The sequence below is a fragment of the Mauremys reevesii genome, linkage group 4, assembly GCF_016161935.1.
Source record: "Mauremys reevesii isolate NIE-2019 linkage group 4, ASM1616193v1, whole genome shotgun sequence".
In the NCBI taxonomy this organism is placed as follows: Eukaryota; Metazoa; Chordata; order Testudines; family Geoemydidae; genus Mauremys; species Mauremys reevesii.
The window spans coordinates 114895973-114923492 of NC_052626.1; the positions used below are offsets into that span (position 1 = coordinate 114895973).

Here is a 27520-nt window from a genome sequence, read left to right on the forward strand (position 1 = left end):
TGAGGGAGAGGCTGGGCTTTGCACTTGTCAAACTCCATGCAAAGCCACTTCCACACATCCTCTCACGTATAATCTGGGGTTCTACACAGTGAGGTCATTGAGTGCAGCTAAGCCATCACATTCACACCCACTCTTCTCCCTCGTGGCTGGGTTCCTTGGCAGGCCCAGCCGTGAAGCCAGGACAGCAGCTGCTGCTCCTCTCCCAGGGGTTTGCATTTTCCTTGGCTTCACAAGGGTTCTCGGGGATTGAGTGCTGGGGAGAGGGGCCAGATTAACAGACCTGCTGGAGACTCACATCTGTTTGCTCACCAAATAGGTACAGCAAGGGCAGCACCAGTATAAGCTTCCCCCAGGCCGCTCTGTTATCAGTCTCAACCCTGAGCCGGATGGCTCATCTCTAGGGCTGAAATCCATGGACAGCTTCTTCTAGTCCTTGTCTTCGTTACCCAGATGGGGAGCAGGGGTGGGGGGGCTGAATGGCCCGTTTTAACCCCTTCTCTGCCAGCCAAGGGGCAGCCTCTTTATACACAGTGAATTTCCAAAGGGGCATGATGTCTAGAGTGGCCGTTTAATCCCCTTCACTCAATGGACGCGGCTTGACAGTGCGCAGCAGCAGTAAAACCGAGGCCTAACACGGAGACCATTCACTAGCACCCAGGGCATCAGCTGGAAGAAAACTGGGGAAGGGGCCACATCCTCTCCTCTGCTGGGGGACCCTCGAGTGGGCTAAGAAAGTAGCTGCAACAAGCACAGTTGGGGAGGGTGGGGGAGCTGCTGACTCAGCACATTGCAGATGCAACCTCAAGCTGCCCCATCCCGCTGGAAGCCCAGAGAGGTGGGCAGTGCAAACTGGAATCCCCTTAAGGTCCTGCTGCCCCATGTGATTCAGGGGTGAGCTAAGCTCAGACTCTCTCTCTCTCTGGGTTCCCATGGCCAGTGCTCTGATGGGCAGAGTGCCAGTGGGCTGTTCCTAGATCCAGGGGGAGCTGGGTCCCAGAAGGTGCCCAGCGGGAGGCTAAGCTTGCAAGAGACTCTTTCACAAGGTGAGGGAAGGGGCTAGAGGGACATTAACATTCCCAGCAGCATGTTCCTGTCCCTGAGAGGCTGGAAAAGCAGGGTCATTCTTTCTGGAGCAGCCTGTCCATAAAACCCCACCCAAGCTGCTGCGGGGGAGCAATGGAAAATCTCAGCGCCATCCAGCTCAGCCCCGAAGGTGACTTCTGAAAGATTAACTGCTGAAAGACTAATGAGAGCTGCTGCGAGGCTGGCCTAGCAAGTGGTCGGCTTGCAGGGGTTGTTCCCAGGAGCAGCCACACTGCAGCGGGAGGTGAGGTAGCAGCCAAAGCTACTGACACAACCAGAGACTGAGGCGTGTCAACAAACATCATCAAACATCAACTAATCCCCTCCACGCTGCCAGGATTGTCTCACACAGGAACAAGCAGAACAAAGTGGCTGGTGCCCAGGGGACTGGACAGGGCGAGATGACCAGACCTTGGGGGTGGTAGTAGGCAGTCTGTGTCGCCGGCACCTTCCTGGAATGATGCTCTTGTGCGGCTTTAGGAAAAGTTGACCTTTGCCCAGCTTCTGTCCTGAATTCCCCCTCCCTCCCAAACTGATGCACTTTTAAAGCACTGAGTGGCTTTTCAGCTGTCAGCTGAGAATTGGCTGGTTTCCAGGGCTTAAAGCTGACCGGCAGTGCCTGGGAAGATTTCTGCCTGCTGGGAGGTGGAGCCCAGAGAAGGCTCTTGGGGGGAAAGAATTCCAGAATCCCCCCCCCCCCGCCCGTTAGCCCAAACCCACAACATGACTCATCTTCACCAGCTACCACTTCCCTGCAGGGAGGAGATGGGTCATATTAAGAGGGCATATATAGGGGGCATAGATAAGCATCTGCACCTGTCAGGAGGTAGGACTACTGGGTGTGAGCAGCAGGTAGGAGGCCTGAGCCTTGGGTGACGGGTGGTGGGACATCTTCAGGCGCTTTGTGGGTGGGGGTTGTTTTGTTGTGGGAGATCATTTTCGTGGCAGGAGAGAGAAGTGGAGGAGCCCAGCTGCTCAGGGCTCAGACTTCTGGAGATCTGCTTCAGTGTGCTAAGGATCAACTTTGCCAAGCTAGTGTCTCTCACATGTTGACTGCTTGGCATGGTGGAAGGCACAGCTCCCTGAGTGGGATGGTGAAAGGTGAGATGAGAGTGTCCTTTGCCTGCATTCCTGTGCACTGATTTAACAGTAGGGGTGTCCCAGGAATGTCATATGGTCTCTTCACTGTGTGTTTAACTAGAGGTTTGTTCCTTTGCAAGGTGCAGGCAGGAATGACTCTCTTGTGTCTGTCCTCTGCAGGATCTCACCTCCTGATGGAGCTTGAGGAAGGGCCTTCTAATCCAAAGCCCTAGAGCCATAACAGCAGTGAAATGAGTGGAGAGAGGTTTTCCCACTTCAAATGTACGCACATCAAGAATGACTCCGTGGATCCTTTCACACCCTGACTGTGTTCAAGTGTAATAGAAGTTGCCCAAAATCTCACTGTATACCTATTTGCCTTGCAATAAGTGCAGTTAGAAGTGTGGGGGAATTGCTGTAGCTCCCCCTGTCAGGTGGAACTGAGAATTTGCTGTACTATTTCAGGTTCTTAATCTAATTTGGTATAGCCCTTGAATTAGGTAGTCAATGGTCTGATCTAGGACAGATGTGTCTAATTCTGCAGGCTGCTGCGTCTAGGCGAATGTACCCATTTCTCACCATTTTGCTACGTGGATCCAGCTCACAAAGTTTTAGAAAGACACAGGCCCAAAGGTCTTTCCTCCCGCCCCATATTGCAGCAAAAACTCACACTGAAGGCAGCAAGAATTACAAACATCATGAGAGAAGAACAGAGCCCACTGTGAATTACCAGACTGGGTCATCTGGTCTGCTGAAAACCCATACAAGTAAAAGCAGCAGAAATTAAGGCTTCTTTTGACTGCACTGCCGAATGGTCCACTCCAGAGACACTGGGGCAATTTTCACCTTCTGCTGAAGAACTGAAACAGGATCACACATTAAAACCAGTAGACGTTATCCCAAAAGAATTGATTTCCTGGGTGTGGGGTTGGCACTGCTGAATTTCACACCTGCCCATTTCTGGGTTAGAGGAGCGAGAACAAAGAGACATCTGCTCTGGCTCTATAATAAACGAGCTGTGTGTGATACTATTACATACATTTAGAGAGCAACCACCACCATACTATCCCTGGATAGGGACAGCAAAGAACATTGCATGCCTGCTGCTGAGACAAAGTAAAGCCCTTCCCTTGCAGAGGATAGAACCCAGGCTGTCCATGGCCAAAGCTTTACCCAGCAAACCAGACACGGTTGTTCAAGTTGAGTTTTATTATAACGGAATGCAGCTAGTGTACAGTTCAACAGTCGACTAGGGTTATTTCTTCGAGAGAAACGCAAGTCATGTTATTTACATCACAGATCTTTAGCAAATCCATCACACGTAGCAAAGCTATATTCTGGAAGGAACAGTCCTATACTCGCAGGGGGGATAGAGAGAAGGGGACTCAAAAGGAAGTTTCTGTCTCTAATTTCTATGATTTGTTTAGAAAGCCAAGAATATGTTTTGCAAAGCCCTCATGTGTGAAGGCACTGGAAGAGATATTGCTAGCTGGAAGTCGAGCATGTGTCGATGGCTGGCTGCTCCCTAGTGAGGCATTTGTTCATGAAGACAACAGTTTTGTCAGTAGGATACAAAAATTCTATACATCATGGCAGAGACCACAGCGATCTCTCCACCCAGCCTGCAACAGCAGATTTCACTCCCTGGTGAGCATGTCTGAACTGGTACCTTTTACAAAGATGGGACAATTAATAGCTAGACAAAGAATCAGTTCTTCTGTGCCTCACCAGATTCCTCTCTCTGCTCCATTTAATCCACATTTAGAATTACCAGCCCAGATGTTTGGTCTTCCTCATATACACTGAAACCTCTTCCATTAGACATCTAGTGTTCTGTTCATTATTCAACCACGCTATAAAGCAATGCCATTAAGATGGAGCAATCCCCACAGAGATTAATATTTCACTGGCTCCTAGGATGGATGAGTGTGGTTACCAGATGATTGTTAGCACAGGTTTCAGTAGGGGGGGTCTCACTGGAAATGCAGTCTCCTTGATTTGCGATGCGCAGTAACTCAAATGCATTCTACAGACACTGGCAGTAGAGAGTGTACACATACTGGCTTCTAAGAAAATTCAGCAGGGAACAGATGGTGCTTACAATGAAAAATCCTCTTGGATTGACAGAGTCCCTTAACGGGCCTAGGTCTGTAGACATTAGCTACAGATCCTGTAAAAATATTCTGTTCATCAGAAGCAATATGGAAATTTAAATCAAATGCTAGATTCATTAGGAATGTGCAAGAAGCCTGTATGTCCCTCCCCTAGGAGATGGAGGACCCAAAGTGAGACAAAGAACACAAGATGCATAGATTCAGCAACGAGTGCAGCAACCACAACAACAACAAAAACAACCTCACCCAACCGACATTAAAATGTGCCTGGTTTTTTTAGGCTGAAGTGGGACAGCAAAATCTGAAATCTTTGCCTTTCCTGGCCTAAGATGTTATTTACTATGCTATTTAAAGGACACTCTCTCAAGTAGCTTAAACCAAAAACGGTTTCACAAAACCTGGGATTAATAGGCATATTTTTAATACAATGCCACTGTAAGCGGTTTTCTCTTTTACATTTAAACATTTCTCTGTAGTACAAGACGCACGGTCAGTGTCTGACACACAGGAAGGGAGATGGCTATAGTTTAAATGCAGAAAAATAAAGCAGAGAGAACATTCGCTTTCTATAGTTGAGGTGTCACTAGTAATTAGTCGGTAACATTGGGATTTCAGCAGCTCAAACAGGCCACTGAACAGCCAGCAAATCTATTTTATGTATCAAATCTGTCTACTTATATGGCCCCCATTACTGGGGCATAGGAGCATCTCACCATCTTTAACATCCTATCGCCCCTGCGAGCTAGAGAAGTGCTATTATTCCCATTTCACAGGTGGGACACTGAAGCACAGAGAGATTAAGCTTTTTGCTTAAAGTCACAGTCGTCTGAAGCAGAACAGAGCATTGAACCTAGGTCTCCTAGGCAAGCACCCTAACCACTAGACCATCCTTCCTCTCATAATCAAACGGAAACTTGTGGTTACTACCCATCACAGCTTGGGGGCAGGTAGGGGAAGGTCACACCAACATCCTAGAAGGGCTCCAATCCCCTGAGCCATTAAGTCTCCTTTTGTCTCTGCAGGGCCAGCTCCAGCTTTTCTGCCACCCCAAGCAACAACAAAAAAAAAAAAAAAGAAAAGATGAGCGGCGGCACTTCGGCAGCAGCTCAACCGCACAGCTCCTTCTGCGGCAGTTTGGCAGCGGGTCCTCCTTCTCTTCCTCTTTGGTGGCAATTCGGCAGCAGCTCAAAGAGGAAAAGAGGGAATGAGGGACCCACCGCCAAATTTCTGCCACAGACCCGGACGTGCCGCCCTTTGAATTGGCCGCCCCAAGCACCTGCTTGCTAAGCTGGTGCCTGGAGCCAGCCCTGTGTCTTTGTAGCACACACACCTTACTATTAGAATGCCTTGCCCCCAGCCCTATGGAGAGCGACGGCTGGATTCCCATCATGCACCTCTCACAGGGATATTGCCAACTTGAAAATCCCATTTCTGTCTCAGTGTTGTCCCTTTTTGTTGTTACAAGTGGCACCTAAGAACACTCCATGTTAAAGAGATTCCAGGAAAGTGTTGGTCTTCTCAGTTTATTTTACTTTGTGCATAGTCCATTTCACTGGTTTCCTGTATAGCTGCTAGTCAGTTTCCCTGGTTTCTGTGAAGCTTTCAGACAGCCATGAGAAAGACAAAAATTGCAAACACTAACAGAGAAATAGTATTGAAAAACCACACAGATTGACAGGTAGGCAGTGGTAGGGTGCCAAACTGCTTTTAATTTCTATTTTGAAATCAACTCAATTTCAAATTGATGGCACCCCTTTAAATTTTGAATCCATTTAGGGGCTGGCACCTTTCACACAGACTTTGTTCTTCTTTTCTTACTTGGATTTATTTTCCTCAGGGTAAAAAAGTGAATAAAAAGTCTAGAGAGCTGTAAGAGGGAAAACACAGTCCTTTGATAGTTTCTCCATCATCTGAGCTAGAGACATACATCTAAAACATATGTAACGATCAGAAATAAGGCTCTTTCCTCAATACGACCACATGATCTATGGGTCAGTAGGCTCCCCATGCTCACCAAAGTAGTCACTCAGAGGATCTGAGCAGGCTGCAGGTGGAGTGAAACATTCAATGCTGAGTGTTTGTGTGCAAGTCTTTGAGAGTCAAACTGAGCTGGTGGGGTCACAGTGGTGTGACCTCCGAGGCACTAAGGGCTTCATTCTGCACCACTGAAAACTTTGCCACTGATTTTGATGGGTGCAGAATTGGGTCCTAAGCGAGTGTGGGAAATGGGGTGGGGGCAGGGAATGCTGGAAACACTTTGAAGAAGTTTGCCGAAGCGGGCTCTGGCTACTTTCCTGGCTAGTGGCATCCATACACCAACAACTGTATGTAACCCAAGCATCTAGTGTTGGCCACCGGTGGAGATAGCAGACACGGCTGGCCTGACCCTTGGTCTGACCTGCTTTGACAAATCCAATGTATGTTATTTGGCCTAAGTTGTGGATGTTGTGTTCATGGAATGGAGAGATCAACAGCCAGGCAGAATGACAGCATGTGCTGTGCAAGCTTCCTGCCAATTCTACCAATGCATCTCAATTTTGCCCTACAGCAGACCTTGGTCACCATGGCCTGGGCACCCACACAGGTCTGCACCTCAGTCCTAGCCTGCAGTGCCCTCAAGCCTCTCCTGAGCGGAGCCTGCCAATTGTGTTAAATTCCGTGGCAGTTTGTGATGTGCACAGAATGGGAATGAGGAGGAGGAGGAGGAGGAGGAGGAGGAGGGAGACCCCCCCCCCCCCAAATGAGTTTTAACTGCTGAATCTAAGCAAGGAAGTAAACCCCTGGGCTTTACAGGTGAATGGCTGATGCACCAATCCCACTGAGCCACACACCTCTTGCTAATTCCCTGTAGGAAGCCAGCACAGATCTGCATTGTGACCTTCCTGGAATACAGATGCCTGAAAGGACCCACCCTTGCAACATACAGTGCTCTCTAGACTGGGAAGGTGAGCAGCCTGCAGCCTGTTCATTGCCAATCCAGGCTGCTCCGGGGCACTGTTCTCTCCCACACCCTGCCCATGTGGGGGCTCACTCCGGTATGTAGTCCCTGAAGGAGTTGAAGCTGAGGCTCCGGCCACCTGAGTTCAGGGTGGAGTTGGCATGCATCTTTGGAATCTTTTCCATCAGCTTAGACACGGCCTTCCTCTTGAAGGAGCCCGGGGAGAAGTGCCCCTGTCTCATCAGCTCATTATACAGGGTATTGAACACCACCACGGTCTCTTCATAGCTGTCCCTGGTGGAGATCTCATAGAAAGGATGCTTCAGGGCTTTGGAGAGGTTCTCACCATCCTCACAAGACACCATCCGGTCAAACTGCAGGTCCTTCTTGTTGCCAACAATCACCACGGGCGGCTGGTCACTCCCACCGCTCCGCTTGGGGCTCGAGTGGATGTGGTTGATGAGGAAGCACAGCCTCATGACCTCGTCGAAGCTGCACCGGTCGGTCACAGAGTATACCACGGCAAAGCCGTCACCCCACTTGATCTTCTCCTCGATCTGCAAGGAGTCTTCCTCCTAGGGTGGGGAGAACAGAAATCATAGCATCACCTCACGAGGCAGCTTTTTAATGCAATGAGCTCAAAATGTTTTACCAACACTGGACCACCTCCTGCTTTCGCTCCCACTAGGGTCAATGGTAAAACTCAGCTCAACTCTTGCAGAGTGGTTATTGGAGGTTGACCATCTAAGCACTGACCCAGTGTGACCCAGCTTAGCTTGTGACATCTGATTGGCAGCAGGCCATTGTGCAGTAATAATTAATTTACAGGCAGCCACGCCAGAAAGCCTCTGGGCATCTTAACAAGAAATTACTAAACATGATCACAATGCAACATGCCTCTCACAAACAACCCTCCACTGCTGCTAGCAAATCAAAGAGTCTTTGTGTGTTCTCGGTGGCTGCGTTTACTCTAGCTCCATAGCCACATGGTCCCACAAGCTCTATGCGTGGCTTGTGTTTTCATCCTCCCTAGTCTAGCCACAATACTGCTGCTATAGGGCTTGAGCCAAGCCCACTGACATCACTGGAAAGACTCCCTTTCATGTCTGGGGAGTCTGGGTCAGGCTCCAAGCCACCTTCCTCACCCACGTCGCCTTCCTCCTCCCCAGCCCCTGCACTGACTTTCTGCCTTTTACCACATTGAGTTCAAGGTCCTTGTCCTCCCCTTCGAGGCCCTGCATAATCTCACTCCCACTCACAGCTCCACTGCTATTTCCTCTTCCTCTCTGCACTGCTCAAAATCACTCAGTGTTGCTGCCTCCTTGGTCTCCTTTGCCCACCCTCTGGCTTCCCCCCTTCCTTTGTTCTGTATTCAGAGCAGCCTTCTGCCACTGGCCAGCCATAAGGCCCCCTCTCTGTCCTTTCATCACCACCTCTGCTGCTGCTGAGCTGTTGCCTGGCAGGGACGGGGGCTACTCGTATGTCCTGTAAAGTGCAATGTACATTTACAGCATGCTGTTAAAAACAGGGGTCAGGAGGTTGGGTTAAAGTGGCTCCCTTGGCTTGAATTTAACCGGTGTAAGTATATCTGGGTACATGTAGATAGGCTGGTCTTAGGTAGCCTGCCTCTGGCTACCCAAAGTGGGGTTATGTGTCCCTCAGCAGAGGGGATCACTCTTCTCTTCATCTGTGGGTACTGGATATTCCCAAACACTGCAGATACAATGGAGCTGTGTAGTACACAGCAAAGGAAGAGAGAGAGAGAGTCAATGGGCAACTACGAATTATGTGGCTGAAATCCCATCAAGGGGTCCTGGTGAGGTCAAAAAGCACAAAAGCAAAGCTAGAGTCCCCCAGCGCATCCCTCCCCCGTGCCCCAAGATGGAGTCACAGTCTCACCATTCAATATTTCACACATGGGGGAGAGTCCGGGATCTCTGTCTGGCATAAGTGCTGCTTTCAAATCTCTTCTTCCATTGGCGCTGGCTTCCTACACTGTTCCGGCCAGTGCCTCTCCCTGCCACCCTGGTCCGCTGCTGTCAGATGGCCTTTGCTGGGACCGCTCAAGTGACCATCCAGCAAGTGCCAACACTAACTGGTTAAGCCTCGTAACACAGAGATGTGCACCGATTACCTCTCAGGGCAGCTGCAGCACATTCCCAGCTGCGATCCATCTGTCCTAATGCACGCATGGGGCCAACAACAACATCACAGACTGAAAGACAATGTTCCACCCTTGGGACCATTTCTGGTTAGTATTTTCTGACATCGATTGCCCATTAAGCAGTGACCATGACCGTACCTGTCCTGCTGTGTCGAGAATCTCAAAGTGCACCATCTCCCCATCGATGACAGCCGTGTGTCTGTAAATCATTTCTGTAGGAAACAAAGATGCGTGAGAACTCCCTGATCCCTGCACAGAGCACGGGTGGATTCCACTCCGCACAGTCAGATGAAGAGCTAAATGAGAAGGCACAGATGACACAAAAGGGGGACTCAGAAATTCTCTGCTCACTGAAAAGAGTCACCAGCCTGCCCATGACACAGTAACTGCCTGACGCACCAAACTGAACAGGCAGACTCTGAGCCCACTCTCGGTGCCCCCAAAGCTAATGGGGACTCTGCCGGTGACTTCAAAAGGGTACAGGGTCAGGACCTCTCTTAAAGGAGACACTGTCAGAGCGCAACCTTCTCATCTACAGAAAACATGACACACAGAAGTTCACAGTGAGCAGTGCAAAAAGCTGTCATCTTTCCTTCCACACATTGTTCTCATATCAAAGGCCCAAACCTCCCCTGAGTTTAGCATAAGCAGGTTCTGACAAGTCTTATTAGTTCATCTTCGCCCAAGGGCATCCCTCTGTTGTCTGAGATCTAGAAGGTGATAACAGAGCGTGTTGGGTCAGAGGAAGGGACTTGCATATCCCGGCACTGCTCCCTGGTGTGCTGCATTCTGGGTAATTTTTGTGCAAGGACCAGTGCAGCTTGGGATGGCAGTGGGAGAGCTATCTGCACTGAAGTTTCTTCCATTTTCAGCAAATGGAAAGTTGAACCATCCACGTGAGATTCCTGTGGTGCTTCTAAGTCCTCTGGAGATGGATCCTATCTCCCCCAAACTAGCCTCACACGTGGCCCTGGCCTCATATGCATGGCCATTGAGCCAGGGAGACAGACAAGGAAGTAAAGAAAAAAAAACAAAAAAATCCAAGCCACACCAGCAGCCTTTGTGCTGTTGGCAGTGCAAGGGTGGGAGAGACAGCAGCGATCAGTGGCTCCAGACTGCTAGGAATAAAAGGGATAGGAAGAGAATGAGGGTGATTTCATTGCCAACAAAGAGGGACTTAAATGCTACGAGTCCTTTCAAGCTATATTTAAAAATAATTTATTTTAATACTGCTGTTCAGCCCCACTGGCGCTGCTAATCCACACCCTCTAGTTTGCCTACATTCCAGCTCATATTACACACAAATAGGATAGGAGGAGATCTTGGTTTTCTAAACAAGAGATAAAAGTTGCACTGATGCTTGTATCTCTACTGGTTTTTCGACATAAAATATGGAGTGAAATGTTTAAAGCCTCACTAACATCTCCAGGAAATAAATCCCACAACATCCTGCTTAGCAACAACTCTGCAGAGAGAGAGAGAGAGCGCGTGCGCGCTCTCCAGGATTTCTCTTCCCCATTCTTTATTAATAGAAATGTGTATATGAAAACAGGATCTTTGCTCCTCCAGAGTCTATATCTTCTTGCTTCTGATTCCAAGAGACAGCATGGTCCAGTGGATGGATCACAGGGTGGACTCAGGAACACAGGTGTCATGGGAGCTGCTGGATATTTGGAACTTTTGAAAACCAGGCTTTTATTTAGGAGACTACAGAGTTAGGGGGTCTACTTTTAGGCACCAAGTTTTGAAAACCTTGGCTTTGAATGCTATTCCTGCTTCTGCCATTGATCATTGGGATAATACTTGCCTCTGTACCTTGTGACAGGGTGTTGTGGACGTTAATTAATGTCTGTCAAGTGCTATCAAGGCTGTGCATTATTTCCCATTTGTTAGTGTCATTTTTTGGTTTGTGACATCGCAGCTGTTGAGTCTTTGACCCTGCCCCAGTGACTGTAACCTTTTCCTCTGGCTGCTCAAGTCTGTTCACACAGCTGCTAAAGCCATCTTCCCTCCCAGCCCACCTGCTCCTGTCCCTGAATCCCTCCATTGGTTCCGCACAAAACTCCACTTCACCCTCACCTTTAAGCTGTTAAATCTCACCCCCTCTTACACCTCTGCTCTCAATCCCCCTAGGTTCCTGTGTTCTTCCCAGTCCTCCTCATTTCCCTTTCTCCCCTGTCCCTTTCTCTAAGTCTCAGACTTTCAGGCACACTGACCCTCTCCTGCCCCGTTTCTCCTGTCTCATTTGGACTGTAAGCTTTTTGGGGCAGGGAACCAGCCACGTTCTCCGCAGCACCAGGTATATTTACGGCACCGTTTAAATATTTGGTAGCGTTACAGAGACCAACTCCAAGTGAGGGAATAAGCAGCAGGCAGAGAGGAACTCCCAAAGGAAAACAAATTTACTTTTGTACTAAGCATGTCTAGTCCTAACAAACGTGGGAAGCGAACTCAAGAAAGTACAGGATGGACAGGGAATTAGCAGGGTTGTTTGATCTGAGTTTTCCACTAGGGATCACCCATTTCTTCAATGAAATGCAACAAGGCTGAGAAATTCCCAGTACACCCCCCACCCACCAAAACCCCTGCGCTTGCACATGAAAACACTGTCCAGTGAATAACACGTACTCAACATAATGACTTATATTTACAGTGATTAGTGGTTTTTGGATGCCCAACCTGACATACCATTCAGTGGGCCTGATTTTCAGAAGGAGGGTGCTCAGATTGAACACACCCAAATACGAGGGCATTGGAAATCACTCAGCCCTTTTGGCTCTGTGAGCTGAAAGCCTCTCTCCCCAAAAAACAACCCCGAGGCCAAACTGCTTCCGGATTACTAAGCCTATATTTAATAGAGCAGTTCTATTCTTTGTACAGCACCTAGCGCGATGGAGTCCCTCAGCCCCACCGTAACACAAATAATAATGTTAATAATAATAAGGTTAATAATATTAAATACTTGCTTACCTAGAGTAGGGTCATAATCCCCAATGAATCTCTTGGTGATGAATCTCACAGTTAGAGCTGCATTGGAGAAAAACAAAACAACCCCCCCCTCGAAAGTCAGTTGTGATCAACAAAGCAAACTCAGTAAAACACTGATTAACTGAGACAGGAGGGCTCTGATGAGTTTGCTCCTCTCTGGAGTGAGGACATCCTGCAATCCTGAGCACAGGCTGATGGCGGCATGCCCTGCTGGGCTCAGCACAGGTAGTGGGAGGAGGTTTTTGATCCCAACCAGGTATACTAGTACCTAGGCTGTGAGCCAGTCAGGATCTCTGAAGAAGCTACTCCAAAGCGTAACCACGAGCATCAATAAACATTGTGTAACAAACAAATAGAAAACAAAGTCTCTCTCCCACACCTGGCAACGCTGCCACCTGAAAAGCTATGGGGCAGGGGAGAGCATATTAAAATGGCAGATTGGCCAAGACCTATTTCCAGTACGCTGGGAGTTTGAAGGCTGAAAACTGCAAGACTTACAGTAGATAGACTGGAAAGGATCGGAGGGTAACTTTACATTGACCAGCAAGCAGTTCTCTGCCCAAATCCAAAGTCAGGACTTGCCAGTGTGCGAACAGAAGAGCAGAGACAGCCTGACTGGGCCTCTCTGCACCCTAGTTACCAGAGGAACTAACTAGAACTAAGTGGTAGCCTAGCTGCGTCCAACAGAGAAGTTCACAATGTAGCCAACAGTCTGTTCTCCTGAGTGGTGGATGAGAACTGAGTCGGCATTGCCCAAAGTTGTTTTTATACAGGAGCCGCTTTACAAACACAGATCCCCAGAGCAGAGGTCAGATGTCTTTCTAAAGGATATGCTCTAGTTCAATCGCAGATTGCTGGGCTGAATGCAGGAGTCCGTGGGTAGAATTCCATAGCTTGTGCAATTCAGAAAGTCAGACTGGATTATCATAACGGTCTTTTCTGACCTTAAAATCTATTGAAAGTATCTAACCACACAGTGACACAGATGGACTAAATTCTGGCCTAATTTACACCCTGGGCAATCCTTTCAGTCAGAAATGTATTTTTAGGGGTGCTTCTTAGTGCTTCTCTTAACCCTTGCATTTGTGCACAAATATTTCCCTCACACCCAGATGCAATATCAACACAAAATGAACCCGAGTCAATATATAGCAGTACAGTGGCATTTGACAAGTTCCCTAAGAGCAGAGAGATCATGGAGACCCAGAGCTTTTTCACATGCTTCCTATTTCAACACCCTGTCCAACAGTGCATGTCACATTTTAAAATAACATTTCATAACTAATCCTGAGGAGTCACATTGATTTCAACGGAGAGAGGTTTTCACCCACAGATTTTTAAGACCAGAACAGACCATTACGAGCAATCTAGTTGATCTCTTGCATAACACAGAATTTCACACAAAAACTCCTGCCCTGAATCTTATACTTTGTGACCGAACAAGGGCATATAATGTAGAAGCAGTCAGAGACTATTCTGGTGAGCACTCTAAAATACAGGTCATCATAATCCAATATGCTTTTCTGTATGTGTGATACTTGCAAACAGCGCTTTGTGGCCCCGATCCTGCATGTGCATCACTTTATGCACAGTGAGTAGCCCAAGTGACTTCAGTGGGGCTATTTACGGCGCATGAAGTTCAGCATGTGCGCATGCTTTGGCAGGACAGAGGGATCTTGATGTATCACATCAGCCTAGATGACATAACTGTGCAGATATCCCACCCTTCCTGGAGCAATCTGATGAATTTCCAATACTGTTTATTGAATATTTTATTCTCAAGTTAAATATATTAAACGCAAATTGTATCAGCTTCTATATTCACATTCAATAGGTCAAGGGCTCAGCACCACCATAGCTGTAAAATGAGACAGCCCCACCACATTTGTATTTTATATAATACATTAGAGGAGCTTGGCAAACAAAGGGGGGGAAGATAGTTCAAAGCTAGGTTCTACCTCTACTCGGCAATATCCTTTTAAAATGAGACGTACAACAAAACGACTATTAAAGAATATTTACGTTTGAGAACGTAGTGGAGAGTGGGGAAGGGCCAATACAAGGAATAGCTTGAAATGTAGCCCAGACCCTTTCTCCTCACTCTTGTTTGCTGTCACTTACCCCTCACATGCCACACGTATGCTGCATTTATGCCTGGGAATGTCTATCCCCGGCACAGGGAAGGGATGTTGCTTTAGCTCGACCCCTCCCTACCTAGGCTTCGGAGGCCAAGCTCTGGCGCGAGCTGCAACGTCAAAGCACTATCTGTGCCGTTTTCTTTAGAGCACTAACCCCAGCCCCGCTAGCCCAAGCCTGTGGACCCAGGCTGGGAGGCTTGCTGTAGGCATATCTGGGCCGGGGCCCTCAGGGGAGTTTGCTTTAGCCCTTCACAAATAACTGGATGGTGGCTGTGAAAATGTCTTTTTTCCCTTTTGTATTTCCCAATCAGGCAGGCCCGGAAGCAGTAACAGAGATCAAATCGTTCAGTTAAGGGCGTTGGGTGGGAACAGCCACAGAAGAGGAATGTACACAATTAAACCATTCTATCCAAGCATCCAATCTCCCTGCAACAGGGGGGCAGGAGGCCCAAATCCTTTGTGTCCAATGTAATGCTCAATTGAACCAGGACAAAGCCTAATGCTGGAGCGCTGGCCCAGTAGTTCCATCCCAACACTGCATCTGCCTAGTGCTTAATTTGTAATGAAAGAGGTGCCAGGGCTCAAGCAATTTTTTTATATTCATAACTGACGCAGCAAGCCCGGAGGTGCCTGGCTATGAACTGCCAAGCCCAGACGTGCCAGGGTTCAGCCCTGACAAGCCCTGGCACAAATTAAGCATTGCATATGCCCCTTTCCCCCTTCCCCTGCCATGGAAAAGTACTGGCTTGTGTCGTATCTTCCACATTCGCTCTGAGCAAGCCAGACTAACCCCAAAGCAGCCTCGAGAAAGGAACAATCCTCGAGGGAGGCCACCCAAGTGAAATGACAGGCTTGTAAAGGTGAAGTACAGCAGGCTGGGAACTAAATAAATACCTCTTCAGAGTTGGCTGCAATGGGTTCCTAGGTGACAAGGCTAGCCTCCGGGTGAGGCAGATGTCCTCTGGAGATTCCTAGAGAAATGCCCTCTCCAGCGGTGGGGAGAACCAGACTCTTGCTCACCTGCTTACACAGAGCGTGGAGGCTCAGTTGGCTACAGTCCAGGAGCATTCGGGAAGGAGGAAAGGCTCTTTGTAAAAAGTGAGCCATTGCAGTGCTGAAGTGTCAAACTCTGCCTTTTGCCATAGAACAGGGGCCGGGGCAGCAGCTGAGCAAGCTTCTCCACCCCATCCTACCAATGTTCCTCTTCCCTGACCTTGAAGGATAAGCTGTGAGAGCGCAGTTTACTATAGAGTCCAAAGGTTGACTGGACATGGACACTCAAGAGATGTCTATCGTCTCAGTGTTTCTACTGCAATGTTGATTCCTGGCTACTAGGAACTTGACTGAGTGCATCAAACAGCCAGCAGATGGCAATCACTCTTCCATGTGATGGGAAGGCGAGCATCTAGGCCTAGAGTGAAAAAGGGGGTACAGTGGGCAGCTAGACTAGGGGTCATTAAGGGTATAGTAGAAAAAATGCCCATTTAGGGTGGGATTTTCAGAAGCACTCAGCATTGTTCCCAGTGACTCCAAGGGAGCTCTAGCTAGACAGCTTTTACACTGAATCTCTATTTTACTAGTTCCAAGGTGCCTGATAAATGCAGTGACGAGTAAAGAGGAACCAGCCCACGTTCACAAACGGCTCCCCAGAAATCTCAGAGAACAGGAGAGGAGGTTTTTAGGGATTGGATTGCAGATGGGAGGGAAGGGGTGTGTTGTCATGAATTCAAATGCAAGAGTTTTCCAGGTGCAGGACATCACATCAACAGGAGTGAAGCTCTGATGAGGGAAGACAAGGTGTGAGCTAATCACAGATTATAGTCAAACTAATGGCTGTGTGCCATTTTACCAGAAACATTAAAAGTTAATACATCAAGGCTGAGTATCAAGATAAAGAACTAGCAGTTTACTGAACATCTCCAGCTTGGCTGAAAGTCTACACAAAAGCATCAAAGTCCCATATGGCCCTGTCCTAGCATGCACTGGGGCTGGACTCTGGGCTGGCTCTATTTCAGCTGCTCTGGAGTCCTGTTCTGGAATACAGAGGAGATCCTGCTTTAAGAGCTTATCCATGGCAATAGAGAGGTTGGGGACAAGTTTAAAAGTGCTGGGAAGGAGGTATTTCAGAGACACAGCCAGTTGGTAATTAGTGGAGTCCCAGAAATGCCTTACTAAGGATGCAACAAGATGAGGTCAGGGTTCACGCTGATAGGGGAAAGCTGCTGGTGGTGGGTAAGGTTAAAGAAATCAGTTGAATACTCCACAGGGGAGGCCAAGAACAGAAAGGCGAGGTTCACTGGTTCATTGTTTAGCAGGGAACAGAAGAGCAGATAGAATAGAAACCTGATCATCATCAGGGTGGAGAGAGGATGTGATGCAGAGTGGAGGGCTTCCCTTCTGTCAAGAGCTGGAAACCACTGAGAGGGCAGGGGAGGAGGAATCTACATGCCACGTTACACACAAGAACTTAGAAAAGCACATACCCATGTGGAAGAAATGATCGTGGTTGTATGCTTTATGGGTAATGGGGGGGGGTGCACAAAGTGGAGGTTCAAGAAGTATTGACTTACTACTAGCCATACAAATACAGAGAGTTCAGCAGAGAAACACAGACAGCCAGAGGCAGAAGGTATAGAAAGTTAAGTGGGACACTAGAGACTCGCTCCGTCTGGGAAAGGATAATTACCAGGGCACTATGGTCAAGAACGTAGGTGGTATAGTGGACACAGGCAGCCATGCAGAGGAGGTGGGTGGGGTCTTGTTGGTGAAAGAAGGCGGCGGTTAAAGCATGGATGGAGCAGAAACTGTGTGCTCCAGCCATTAGGGCAGGGGTTCCCAACGCGGTGCCTGTGGGCGCCATGGCGCCCGCAGGGGCATCTAAATGAGCCCCCGTCCTGGCCGGCGGTGGAGCATCCACCGAAATGCCGCCGAATTTCTGCGGCGTTTCAGCAGCGACGCCTCTCGATGACGTCACTTGACGGCGGCAAGCGACCTCATCGAGGCGCCGCCGCCGAAACGCCGCTGAAATTCGGCGGCATTTCCGCGGATGCTCCACCGCCGTCCCGGTTGCCAGACGAAAAGGTTGGGGACCACTGCATTAGGGAATGTAGTTAGACAGATTTCCCACTGTGAAAGAGCCACGGGAATCATGGTCACTGAACCAGAAAGAACAATGCGGCTGGGAAGTGACTGAGCAAACACAAAAAGGATTTTTAAAGGGCCCTGATTCTACCTTGTCTGCACTCAGAGAGAAATAAGGGTCTGCTCCTGCTCCCATACTATTAAATGGCACCACTCCCATTGGTTTCAATGGAACAGGAGCGTTGGACACACATCATACTGCGCTCAGAACACCAACAACATTCCAGCTGATAAGGAAAGAGCCATGCTGGAGCTCTTGGGAGGGAAAAGGGTTTCACTTTGTCCAGGGATGAGAAATGGACTCCTGCTCTAAAACAATAAAGTGCACCAGAGCAGTGGTTCGCAACCTTTTGCTGAGACCACTCCAGTAGGGAATTTTTAGTATGCAGCAGCAGGGTCCACATGGACACAGTGCACAGCCAGTTAGCACAACATTGATTTGCAGCCCAGGTTGCCATGAATCGAGTGCTCCTTTAGACAAGCTTGTGTCATAGCTCAGTGGTTTGGGCATTGGCCTACTAAACCCAGGGTTGTGAGCGCAATCCTTGAGGGGGTTATTTGGGGATTGGTCCTGCTTTGAGCAGGGGGTTGGACTAGATGATCTCCTGAGGTCCCTTCCAACCCTGATGTTCTATGATTCTATCAGTCCATTTTACTTTGAATATCATATGCATACACCTGCATTAAAAAGTTGTTCAGTTTGCATTGGATGGACCTATTATTTTTCCAGGGCTCTAGTCCATATATCAGGACACTTAGGAAGTTGCTTCTAAAGATCTTAGTTAAGTATTTTTGCAAGTCACGCTGGACTTCCATACTATAGGGAATTTTTGAAATATAGTACTTGCTTTACCTGTTCTGGACTTTACATCAAACACAATCACCAGTATTGTGTATGAGGCTACCCAGATAAGTACATTTCTTAACAGTTTTCCAAGCAGATAAAATAATTGGTAGGTAAATTAATTTTCATAATTTCTGTCTTCCATTTATTGATAAGATGCATTTTCTTAGCAGAATTTGCAAGATCATTTCTCTTTTATTACTAGGGTTTCCACCTTCCACAAAAAAGCGGGACAGCCAAACCATTTCATCCAGGACAGTTATCTCAAATGAGGAACAATCCTGGAAAAACTGGGACAGGTGACAACACAACATAGATTTCCTGGGAAAACTACCTCAAAAGAGGGATGATTCCAGGAAAGCCTGGACAGGTGGCAATCCTATTTGCTGCATATCTTCAATTAATTTTATTTATACGACAGATACAATCTGCCAAGTCTACAACTCAAATCTCACCACCTATCCGTGCAATGCTTGTTTCTATACTGGGAGTCTATCACATCACAAAATCAATAGTGACTGCAAACCAGATGGTGGATAAGATGCAATGTCGCCTTACACCAGCGGGAACTGTAAACGAGCCTGTTAGTCCCTGGTATATCTTTACTTTGCAGTAAGTGTTTTGATACACATTTTTAATAATTTTAACAACACAAGTTTATGGAGTCCTCAGAAAAGTTATCTGCCACAATGACTCTCTATTATTTATTAAATAATAAGGGGAAAAATCCAAGGAGTCTTACAGGTCTCTAGTTTCATTTTCCCTGTGTTGTAATTATTGACGAGACACACAATACGCAGAAATACACTGTAGCTTAATAAAACTGCCCAACAGGGCTCGCTAAGAGCTGGATCCTGCAGCGGGTATTTATTTTCATCGTTAAGGACATTATTGATTTGTCAGAGAAAGGGTGAGACAGCGGAACAAATCAAACCTGATTCCTAGGAAGCACCTGATACTGTAGCACGCTCTCGGCAGTCTCCCAAAGCTGCAACACACAGTACTTTATTAAGATGGAGAACCAATTAAATTGATTAAAAATTGGCTTGGGTACAAGAGCACAACAGAAGTGGATGAGGGCAGAGAGGCATGACAACGTTAAGACCTTTTTTGTTCATCTTGTACACAAGTGACCTTTCAGAGAGGGGGATTTAAAAAGTGGGCATGGTCACACTTTATATTAAGGTTCCATTTATAAATGGTTAATAAATTATTCACAGATGTTTTAATAAATTGTTAACTGATTGCTATAGAGACCAATAGGTTGCTTGTAATGACACCTTACAACCATCTATAATGCCACCTGCCAATGTGCATATCGCTCTCTATATCACGTTACTCAAGTCTGCTGCAACATGCTCCTGACATCTCTTAATCATTTATGAATCCTTTATAAACAGAACCTTCATGTGAAATATGACTGTGATTACACTGGCTAGTGTCAAAATTAGACAGCAGAAGATACGTGGCGGGGGGAGAGGGGGAAGCAAACACACATTAAAGGATTTAGATATTCTGGATTTATAAGTTTTTACAGGTGACTTATGCGTTCAATATCCAAACCTCTAAACTACAGATAAGCCTGAACCAAAGCTGCTCAACTTTGATGCTAGTCAGATCCAGATGCAGCTGGTCCCTGCCACCCTTCCTGCAATGGCTTTGACCATGGTTTTGTCCTGGTCCCAGTGTTTTGCTGCTAGCACTGACACCTGTTGAGGATTTCCAGTCAACCACATCAAAGGATTGGCAGTTAAATTATTTTCAAGGAGTGGGTCACTTTCCTTCCCCAAACGTACCTTTCGCCATCTCTCAAGATTTTAATTGATACTGCATGTGGAAGGGATTCACAGAGTGTGTCCCTGATAGCTCTCTAAACCTGACCTCTAATTTAACTGCCTGATTCCAAAAGGATCATTAACAGGACAATGCTGTCAAGTTACAAATCAGACTGCAGGAGGGGAGACGTGGAGCAGAGCTGATCCTAGCAGCACTTCAGATGATTGAAACCAAGGGGATTAAAAAAAAAACCAACAAATTCATTTTTCATTTGCAGCATTGTAGCCATGTTGATCCCAAGATATGAGAGACAAGGTGGGTGAGGTCATATCTTTTATTGGACCAGTTTCTGTTGGCAAACGAGACAAGCTTTTGAGCTATATAGGGCCGATGAGGAGCTCTGTGCAGCTTGAAAAGTCATCTTGTTCACCAACAGAAGCTGGTGCAATAAAAGATATTGCTTCACCCACCTTGTCTCTGGAATTCATTTTTCCTCATTTGTGGTGCCTGTTTAGCTTTTACATCTTTTTCAGGTTGGATAATGAAAACTACTCACTCTGGTTTTCATGCACTAACACAATGCATCAATGTGCGAGTTAAAAACAATCCAGGGGAATGTTTAAATCAAAACAAGAGAGGAAAGCATGGGACTCAAAGCCCTGGGTTCAAATCCAAGCACTGCTATATACTTCCTCTGTGATCTAGGGCAAGACACTGAGTCTGTGCCTCAGTTCCTTAACTGCAAAATGGGGACAATATTTCTTTTGTCCGTCTTGCCCATTTTTAGATTATAAAATATTCAGGGCATGGACAGTCTCTCAGTACAGAGCCTAATACAATGAGGCCTAGATCTCAGCTGGGCCCTCAAAATGCCTCTGTAATACAAAAGTAAATAAATAATAATAAAAAATAGTCTACCTGAGCTGTCATCAAACATTTCCATGTCTTAACCCCCAAACCCAGGGCAGTAGGTGATCTTATTTGTTGGTGAACACTGGGACATAAATATAGCCGTGGAGCTCTGCTAATATACTAGAACTGTGAAAGCTGAGAGTTGAACAACGGTATAGTCCGAAGTATGAATCAAGCACCAGAATTCACCTTCCAATAAGTATGAAATTCCGTCAGCCTTCTAAGATTTGGCTTTGTCCAAGCAATGTTTCAAAATAACTATTCAAAGGCAAGCAATGGGAGACACTTCTCCCCTCACCTCCCTGCCTACAGTCTCTAGGGATGCTACCCAGCTTATTACTCACTCTTGTGACCTGTATTTTAAAGCTAAAAAGTAATCCAGCTGTTAGTGTCATTGTGGAGACTGACTTATTTTAACATGCTATGGCAATAGCACAGTGTACAGACAAAAGCATCAGGAGTGAAGTCTAGACTTCACAGGGGATTTCAACCACTGGTGTAGCTGAACTGACGCAGAGCCATAATGTAAACATGAAAAGCCACTAGAAACCATAGTTTGCACCAATGCAGTTCACTCCCTCCGTGAAACTGAGCTAAGCTGCATCACTGCAAATCGTGGTTTATAGGCGCAGCACCGGCTGTCTGCACTGGAAAGGTATGTCTACACTGCAGCTGTGAGCAAGTCTCCTCGCCTGGGCAGACAGGCTTGTGTTAGTGAGCCTTGCGCAAGCATGCTAGAAAAAGCAGTGTGGACACTGCAGCACCAGCAGAGGCCTGCACTAGTCACCATTGCTTGGCCCCAGAGGCAGGGTGGGTCCAAGCTCAGCTAGTTAGCCCAAGCCTCTGCCAATGCCACAACCTCCACACAGCTATTTTTACCACGTTTGTGCAAGCCTCAAGCCTGTGTACTCAGGCTGAGAGGCTCACTCCCAGCTGCAGTATAGACATAATCTTGGTTTGCACTACTGCTGCTAGACAGGTGGCTGGCCAGTGATGGCTGCAATCAGGGCAAATCCTCAGTGCAGACAAGCCCAAAAGCCATTAACCTTTCAAGTGCATTAGTCCACTTTGATCTTTTAAAATAAACAAACAAAAAATAAAACTCCACAGTCATTTTATAGATGGAAATAATTCTTTCTAGGATCAATGAAAATGGGAACCACCGCCTTAATTGTAATGAGGGGTGGCCTGAAATTCCCTGGCATCTGGTTAATCAAAACGTGTTCTCTCTGCAATGCTTTTCTCATATGTTATGGCTGATGAGTTATTAAAATGCATGTGAGAACCATATATGTTCAGCTTTGAGGTTATGATATTGACTAGCTGTTGGTTTGCGGGGTTTTCATACCAGCATTCTTCTGCATGAAACACAGTTCCTGTGACTGTATCATTTACTGTTCCATCTGCTCTTCCCACTTCCAATTACTCAAGCCTGGCCAGGATACCACATGTAGGTCCTGATTCTACAAGCAGCTGGGCGTGGGAGGATCCCTGCACCTACGTGGAGTCCCAGCAGGCTCTGCCCACATGAAACTTGTGAGTTCAGGGCTTTTGACACTTAACACACTCACGTCAGAGCCACATTCAGGTGCTTTCTTTGTTGCAACTGTACACCATACTAGGATGCTGCTGCTACTACTGCTGCTGCAGGGGAGAGGGATAGCTCAGTGGGTTGAGCATTGGCCTGCTAAACCCAGAGCTGAGAGTTCAATTTTTGAGGGGGCCATTATAGGGATCTGGGGCAAAAATTTGTCTGGGGATTAGTCCCCCTTTGAGTAGAGGGTTGGACTAGATGACCTCCTGAGGTCCCTTCCAACCCTGATATTCAATTATGTTTTCCTATGAGAGGGTCCCTCCAATTTGGTATTCATTCCTTTTCCTGGTCTAAAATAGCCTATGGTGTTGACTTTTGAAACCTGCTGCAAAATCTGTCTATCTAGGAAGGTGTATGGGTGTGAGTATTTATTTGGTGGGAGAGGTTAGGATTTTACAGGAGCTGAAATGGAGGTGATGTGATTTGCCTTCTTTTCTGTATGGAGAAAGGCTGTTGTTTTGCAACCACTGTTGGGTTTTTTTTAGAGACTAACAAGTTTATTTGAGCATAAGCTTTCGTGGGCTATAGAGCACTTCATCGGATGCATGCAGTGGAAAATACAGTAGGAAGATATATATACACAGAACATGAAACAATGGGTGTTACCATACACACTAACAAGAGTATATGGTAGCACCCATTGGTTCATGTTCTCTGTGTGTGTGTATATATATCTTCCTACTGTATTTTCCACTGCATGCATCCGATGAAGTGGGCTGTAGCCGACAAAAGCTTATGCTCAAATAAATTTGTTAGTCTCTAAGATGCCACAAGTGCTCCTATTCTTTTTGTGGATACAGACTAACCTGGCTGCTACTCTGAAACCTGTTGGGTTTTTGTTTCTTGCCTTAGTTGGATTGCATTTTTAATTCTCTTTCCATAGCCCCTAGAGCCTGGGCTTGGTGATCTTTTCATGTTTATATGCCAAATTAAAAAAAAAATCATAAACCTAAGTTAAAATGTTAACTCCACGGGTTTATTTCACTTCCTTTTAAACAATGAAAAAGTGTGATTTTTCATTGACATGAAAGGAAGGAATTCACCAGTTTACAAAGAAATACATTCAGTGGAAATGCACAACTAACAGAACATCTGCAGCCAAAGCAAAGTCTGTGTTGTGAACCAGACAGGGATACCATATCTGGAGTGGGCAAATAAATGGGGGGAAGAGGTCTTAAAACCTGCCATCTATCTCCGCCACCCCAAAATTACCACAATACTTTTCCGGAGTTTACTGTGGAAATTTGCATTTCAACTGCCAACACCACTGACCCCTAGTAACAGAGATAAAGTGTGACTGTAACAGAGTAAACTTATATCTCCCATTATTAGTAGTATTACAGAAGCTCCTACAGCAGAGGTGGGCCCATGGGCCAGATCCGGCCCACGAGCCGTTTTAAGCTGGCCCACGAGCCGCACCACGCAGCTCAGCCCTGCTCAGGCTGGGGCACTGGGTCGGGGGCCAGACCATGCAGGTAGCCTTGCTCTGGCCGGGGTGCTGGGTCATGGGCCGCACCAGCAGCTTGGCCAGGGCACAGGGTCAAGGGCTGCACCACACGGCTCCTGAAAGCCACAGCATGGCCCTGCTCCAGCTCCCAAGCGCTTCAATGGCCCCCTCCAGCGCTCCAATGGGAGCTGCAGGGGCAGTCCCTGCAGATGGGGCAGCATACAGAGTCTCCTGGCTGGGCCTCAGCATAGGAGCCAGAGAGGGGACATGCCACTACTTCCGGGAGCTGCTTGAGGTAAGTGCCGCCTGGAGGTTGTACTCCTGAGCCCCTTCCATGCCCCAACCCTGATCCCCCTTCTTCTCTCCAGACCCCTCAATTGCAGCCTGGAGCACCCTCCTGCACCCCAAACCTCTCATCCCCAGCCCCACCCCAGAGCTCGCATCCCCTCCCGTACCCCAACCCTAATTTTGTGAGCATTCATGGCCCGCCATACAATTTCTATTCCCCAGTGTGGCCCTTAAGCCAAAAAGTTTGCCCACTCCTGCTCTACATGCTCTCAGCCCATTGTGCTAGGTGCTGTACAAACACATAGTAGACGATGCCCCTCCTCCAAAAAATAGTTTACAATCTAAACAGACAAGACGGACAGATGGGGGTGGAGGAAAGCGAGTGACTTGTTTAAAGTCACCGCAGTTCAGCGATAGAACAAGGACTAGAAGAACCCAGGTCCCTGACTCCCAGATCAGTGCTCTATCTACTAGACCACACAGCCTTTCAGTTTACAACCCTACCCAAACTTCAGCTTTAAAAAGGGCCCTTAAAGGTGCAGTACAAGTCATTCATTTTGTAACCCCCTCCCCCCTCCAAGCTTATAACTAAAGGATGTTAATGGCTTGCTTGCTTGAATTTACTAAATACAGGGAGGAAATTCACAGTAACTGATGGAGTTTAAACCTGGCATTTACATTGTTTTTCCCAAAATACTATCTTTCATAGGGCTAGAAGATGTAGGACTCTGACCAAAAAGTCTAAGCCCAGCTGATCTACAAGGAGCATTTCCGTAGGCGGGTGGTGACATGAGCCAAAAATCGTTTGGGTGCGATTCCTAGAAGCACTGAGCCCCCCACAACTCCAACTGGAGTCAGTGGAAGCTCAGCACCTCCACCTATGAGAACTCTTGTGTTTATTGCCTCCAGTCCCGCAATCTCCAGTCCACTGTCCTTTGCAAAGGCGGATTTTAGAAGCCGGGACTGCCTGCCCCCCTTACAAAGCCCGTTTCTTTTCCTGTTTCGAACGGCAGTGGGGAGCATCTGATCGGTAACATTTCACGCCCCCAGCGCACGTGTCTGCAGGGGAAGCCCATAACACACCTGCTGGGCTGGGGCTTTGGCGAGAAGGGTGAGCTTACAAAGTGCACCCACATGGCAAACCTGACAGCACCAGGGCTGGGGAAATCCCTGCTGCGGCGCCAGGGGGAGCCGGAGTGCCCAGGGCCCCCGGGGGCGCTGATCTAAAGCCCGTGGCCGGCATCTCGGTCCGTGCAGCCTCGCAAGCGGGGAGCTCCCGGCTGGGCACAGGCAGCCCGGGCTAGACTCGAGCAGCCTGAGCCTTTCCCCCGCCTGCTTCTCGCTTCCGCCGTCCGGCAAAGCCGGGAGGAAGCGGGGAAGTTGCCTGGCGAGGCGGCTGGGGCTGCCTGAGGGCGGGGGTCAGAGGCCCCCGGGCGCACGGCGGGCAGGGTCCCTACCTGTTTTCCCCACGGCGCCCTGTCCCAGCACCACCAGCCGCAGGGTCCGGGCTTGGCTCAGGCTCACGGAGCGCCGCAGGGGCCGCGAGAAGCTCATGCTGCCGCCTGCCGCCGGGGAAGGGGCTCAGGGCGCTGCCCGCTCCATGCTCCGCGGCCGCCGCGCTCCGGCTCCGGCTCGCTCCAATCTGGCTCCCGGGCGCCCACCGTCTGCAGCGGGGGAGAACAGAGCTCCGCCCAGGAGGGACGGGCTGGCCGCCAGCGCCCCCGACTCCTCCCGGGCTCCTAGCCCGTCAGTGCCGGAGCAGAGCTAGTGCCGCTCCCCAATCCCCACCCCAGCGGGGCCGGGATCTCCCCTAGCCCCAGGGGGCCCGGATCTCCCTTTGTGACAGGTTTGGGTCACAGAGACACCCCCCCCCCCCGACTGCTGCCTGAGGTGCTGAGACTACCTCTGAGCCTGTTTCCCTGGGCAGCTTGGGCCTTCAGAGCCCAGCCTTGCTGAGCCAGACACCAGTCTGCTCCAACACAGCCCCAGGGTCTGACCCACATGCCCCAAAGCTTCAAAATTAACTGAAAACAGTTTAAGACGTGGCCCTGTCTCTAGCATCCAGACACCCAGTTCCCAATGGGATCCAAACCCCAAATAAATCCATTTTACTCTGTATAAAGTTTATACGGGGTAAACTCAAATTGTTCACCCTCTGTAACATTGATAGATATGCACAGCTGTTTGCTCCCCCCAGGCATTAATTACTTGCTCTGGGTTAATTAATAAAATCACTTTTTGCTTGTTAAGTATAAAAAGTAAGACTTAAGTGGTTCCAAGTAATAACAGACAGAACAAAGTGAATTACCAAGCAAAATAAAACAAAAACACACAAGTCTAAGCCTAATACAGTAAGAAACTGAATACAGATGAAACCTCACACTCAGAGATGGTCCAATAAGCTTCTTTCACAGACCAGACTCCTTTCTAGTCTGGGTCCAATCCTTTCCCCAGTACAGTCCTAGCTCAGGTGGTAGCTAGGGGATTTCTCATGACTGCAGCCTCCTTATTCTGTTTCACCCCCATATATGGCTTTGGCAGGAGAGGGGAAGCTTTTGTCTCTCAGAGTCCCTCCCCCTCCTAAATGGAAAAGCACCAGGTTAAAGATGGCTTCCAGTACCAGGTGACATGATCACATGTCCTGTGAGACCCTACGCCTTCATTCTTCCTGGCTTGACTCACAGGAAGGCTTGCAAGTAAACAGCCATCTACAGTCAATTGTCCTAGTTGATGGGAGCCATCAAGATTCTAAACCAGGGCTCTCAAAGACATGGCCCGCAAGGTTATTTTCTGTGGCCCGTGAGCTCCTTGCAGGCCCCCCCAGCATTTACCTAGAGCAGCTCTGGCCTGGCATGCACCAGGGGCAGGGTAGGCTTCCTGCCTGCCCCCATGCCACTCCAGGAAGCAGAAAGAATGTGGGGGAGGAGAGGCAAAATGCAAGGGTGTGTGTTGATATTGCTTCAGGCACCACCTCCAGCAGCTCCCATTGGCCGTGGTTCCCTGTTCCCTGCCA

At 48.1% G+C, this 27520-nt stretch overlaps 1 protein-coding gene across 1 annotated transcript; it reads right to left on the reverse strand.

Moving 5' to 3' along the window:
• Positions 1-3354: 3354 nt before the first annotated feature.
• LOC120403856 (ras-related and estrogen-regulated growth inhibitor-like) lies at positions 3355-26312 on the reverse strand. The gene is made up of 4 exons (XM_039535698.1): positions 25965-26312; positions 12350-12406; positions 9518-9591; positions 3355-7790 (listed from the first exon to the last, which is right to left on the reverse strand). Exons 1-4 carry the CDS (start codon positions 26059-26061, stop codon positions 7305-7307), a joined length of 714 nt encoding a protein of 237 aa, XP_039391632.1. The 5' UTR covers positions 26062-26312; the 3' UTR covers positions 3355-7304.
• Positions 26313-27520: the final 1208 nt, after the last annotated feature.